General features: G+C 37.5%; 1 protein-coding gene across 1 annotated transcript in view; it reads left to right on the forward strand.

The window, feature by feature from the left end:
• The window catches only part of LOC114923266 (testicular acid phosphatase homolog), a 33761-nt gene that overhangs the window by 25378 nt on the left and 7157 nt on the right, over window positions 1-1226 (forward strand). Inside the window, exon 3 of the mRNA XM_029286007.1 lies at window positions 393-464. Within this exon, the coding sequence (XP_029141840.1) occupies window positions 393-464 (72 nt within the window). The remainder of the gene's footprint in view (window positions 1-392; window positions 465-1226) is intronic.

Consider the following 1226-nt stretch of genomic DNA (forward strand, 5'->3'; position numbering starts at 1 on the left):
AATTTGTCAGTCTTGGGTCTGTCTCTGTATCTCTCTGTAAGAAGTCTTCATTGTGCTATGATGCTGTAAAGAAGAATGTATGGTATTGTAAATATTTTGATATTAATATAAAGAAGTTATTTGAATCAGCTAAATGCATTCAACTGTGAGAGCTTCTGATTTATTTTTCACCAATAGAGAAATTAAAATTCTCTAACAGAATTTATTCGAAAAAGAGTCTGTCCTTTGCACATTAGCTGATGGCAAATCAAATCTACCGATATTATAGCAACTGAGTTGAGCCATGCATCTCAATCATTTGTAAACTTGTAAGAAATTTGTTGATTTTTTTTCACTTTAGAATTCTGCTTCTAAGAGGTTATTGGAAATGTTTTTACTTGTCCCTATTTAAGTTGCTAAATTTGACTTCCCACACAGATAAATGTTACAAAAGCCCCCAGTATTTGCTCTATGGAAAAAGGCAGGTATGCTATGATGCCATGTGGTTGGAATAGTCTGTTAGTGGTTTCTGAGATGTTTTTGATGTATGCCAGTGTTATCCTTTTTACAATGTGTTTGTTGTGCTGTGTTGGGTTGAGCGGTCAGGCACTTTTTGATGAAGTTGCAGACTATTACAGAGACACAGAGACATAAACAACATCTACCACTGTGCAATAGGGACAATCAACAAGCCAAAAAGGGAACAAAAAGACCAAAACACCACCCTGGCAGCAATCAACACCCAAATAAGCATAGATTAACCGCAAGATTAACATCAGACCAACAGTCCACAAGTAAAAATACCCCAATCAAGGAACTACCAAGCAAGCTAACAGTAAACAGCCCAATCAAAGAACCACAGAGACCACTCCCACCAACATTGACAGGGCAAGCTACTAGAATATAAATTGAGAGCAAACCCCACTCCCTACTACCACTGATGATGTTACCTAGTTTGGGCAATGAAATGTCTGCAAGAAAGCAACCAAGCTCAGAGAGCACCAAGGACCCCTCATGTCCACCCTGAACTACTAATATTCTCCATTATCTTCTAAGTAGGTTTCCACAAGTTGCTGTGTTAGGCTAAAAAGTTGGATAATTTGTGGTTCAGCATATTATGGGATTTTAGCCTTGGCACACTGTATAAACAAGATCATTCATGCTAAACTATAACTGTGTTTACTTATTTGGGCATCCTATGTTGGATAAACAGAGCAATAGTGCTTTACTGATCCTGGTTTAAGGTA

This window comes from Protobothrops mucrosquamatus, unplaced genomic scaffold (genome assembly GCF_001527695.2).
Source record: "Protobothrops mucrosquamatus isolate PMUCROS unplaced genomic scaffold, P.Mucros_1.0 scaffold2689, whole genome shotgun sequence".
NCBI classification, from domain to species: Eukaryota; Metazoa; Chordata; class Lepidosauria; order Squamata; family Viperidae; genus Protobothrops; species Protobothrops mucrosquamatus.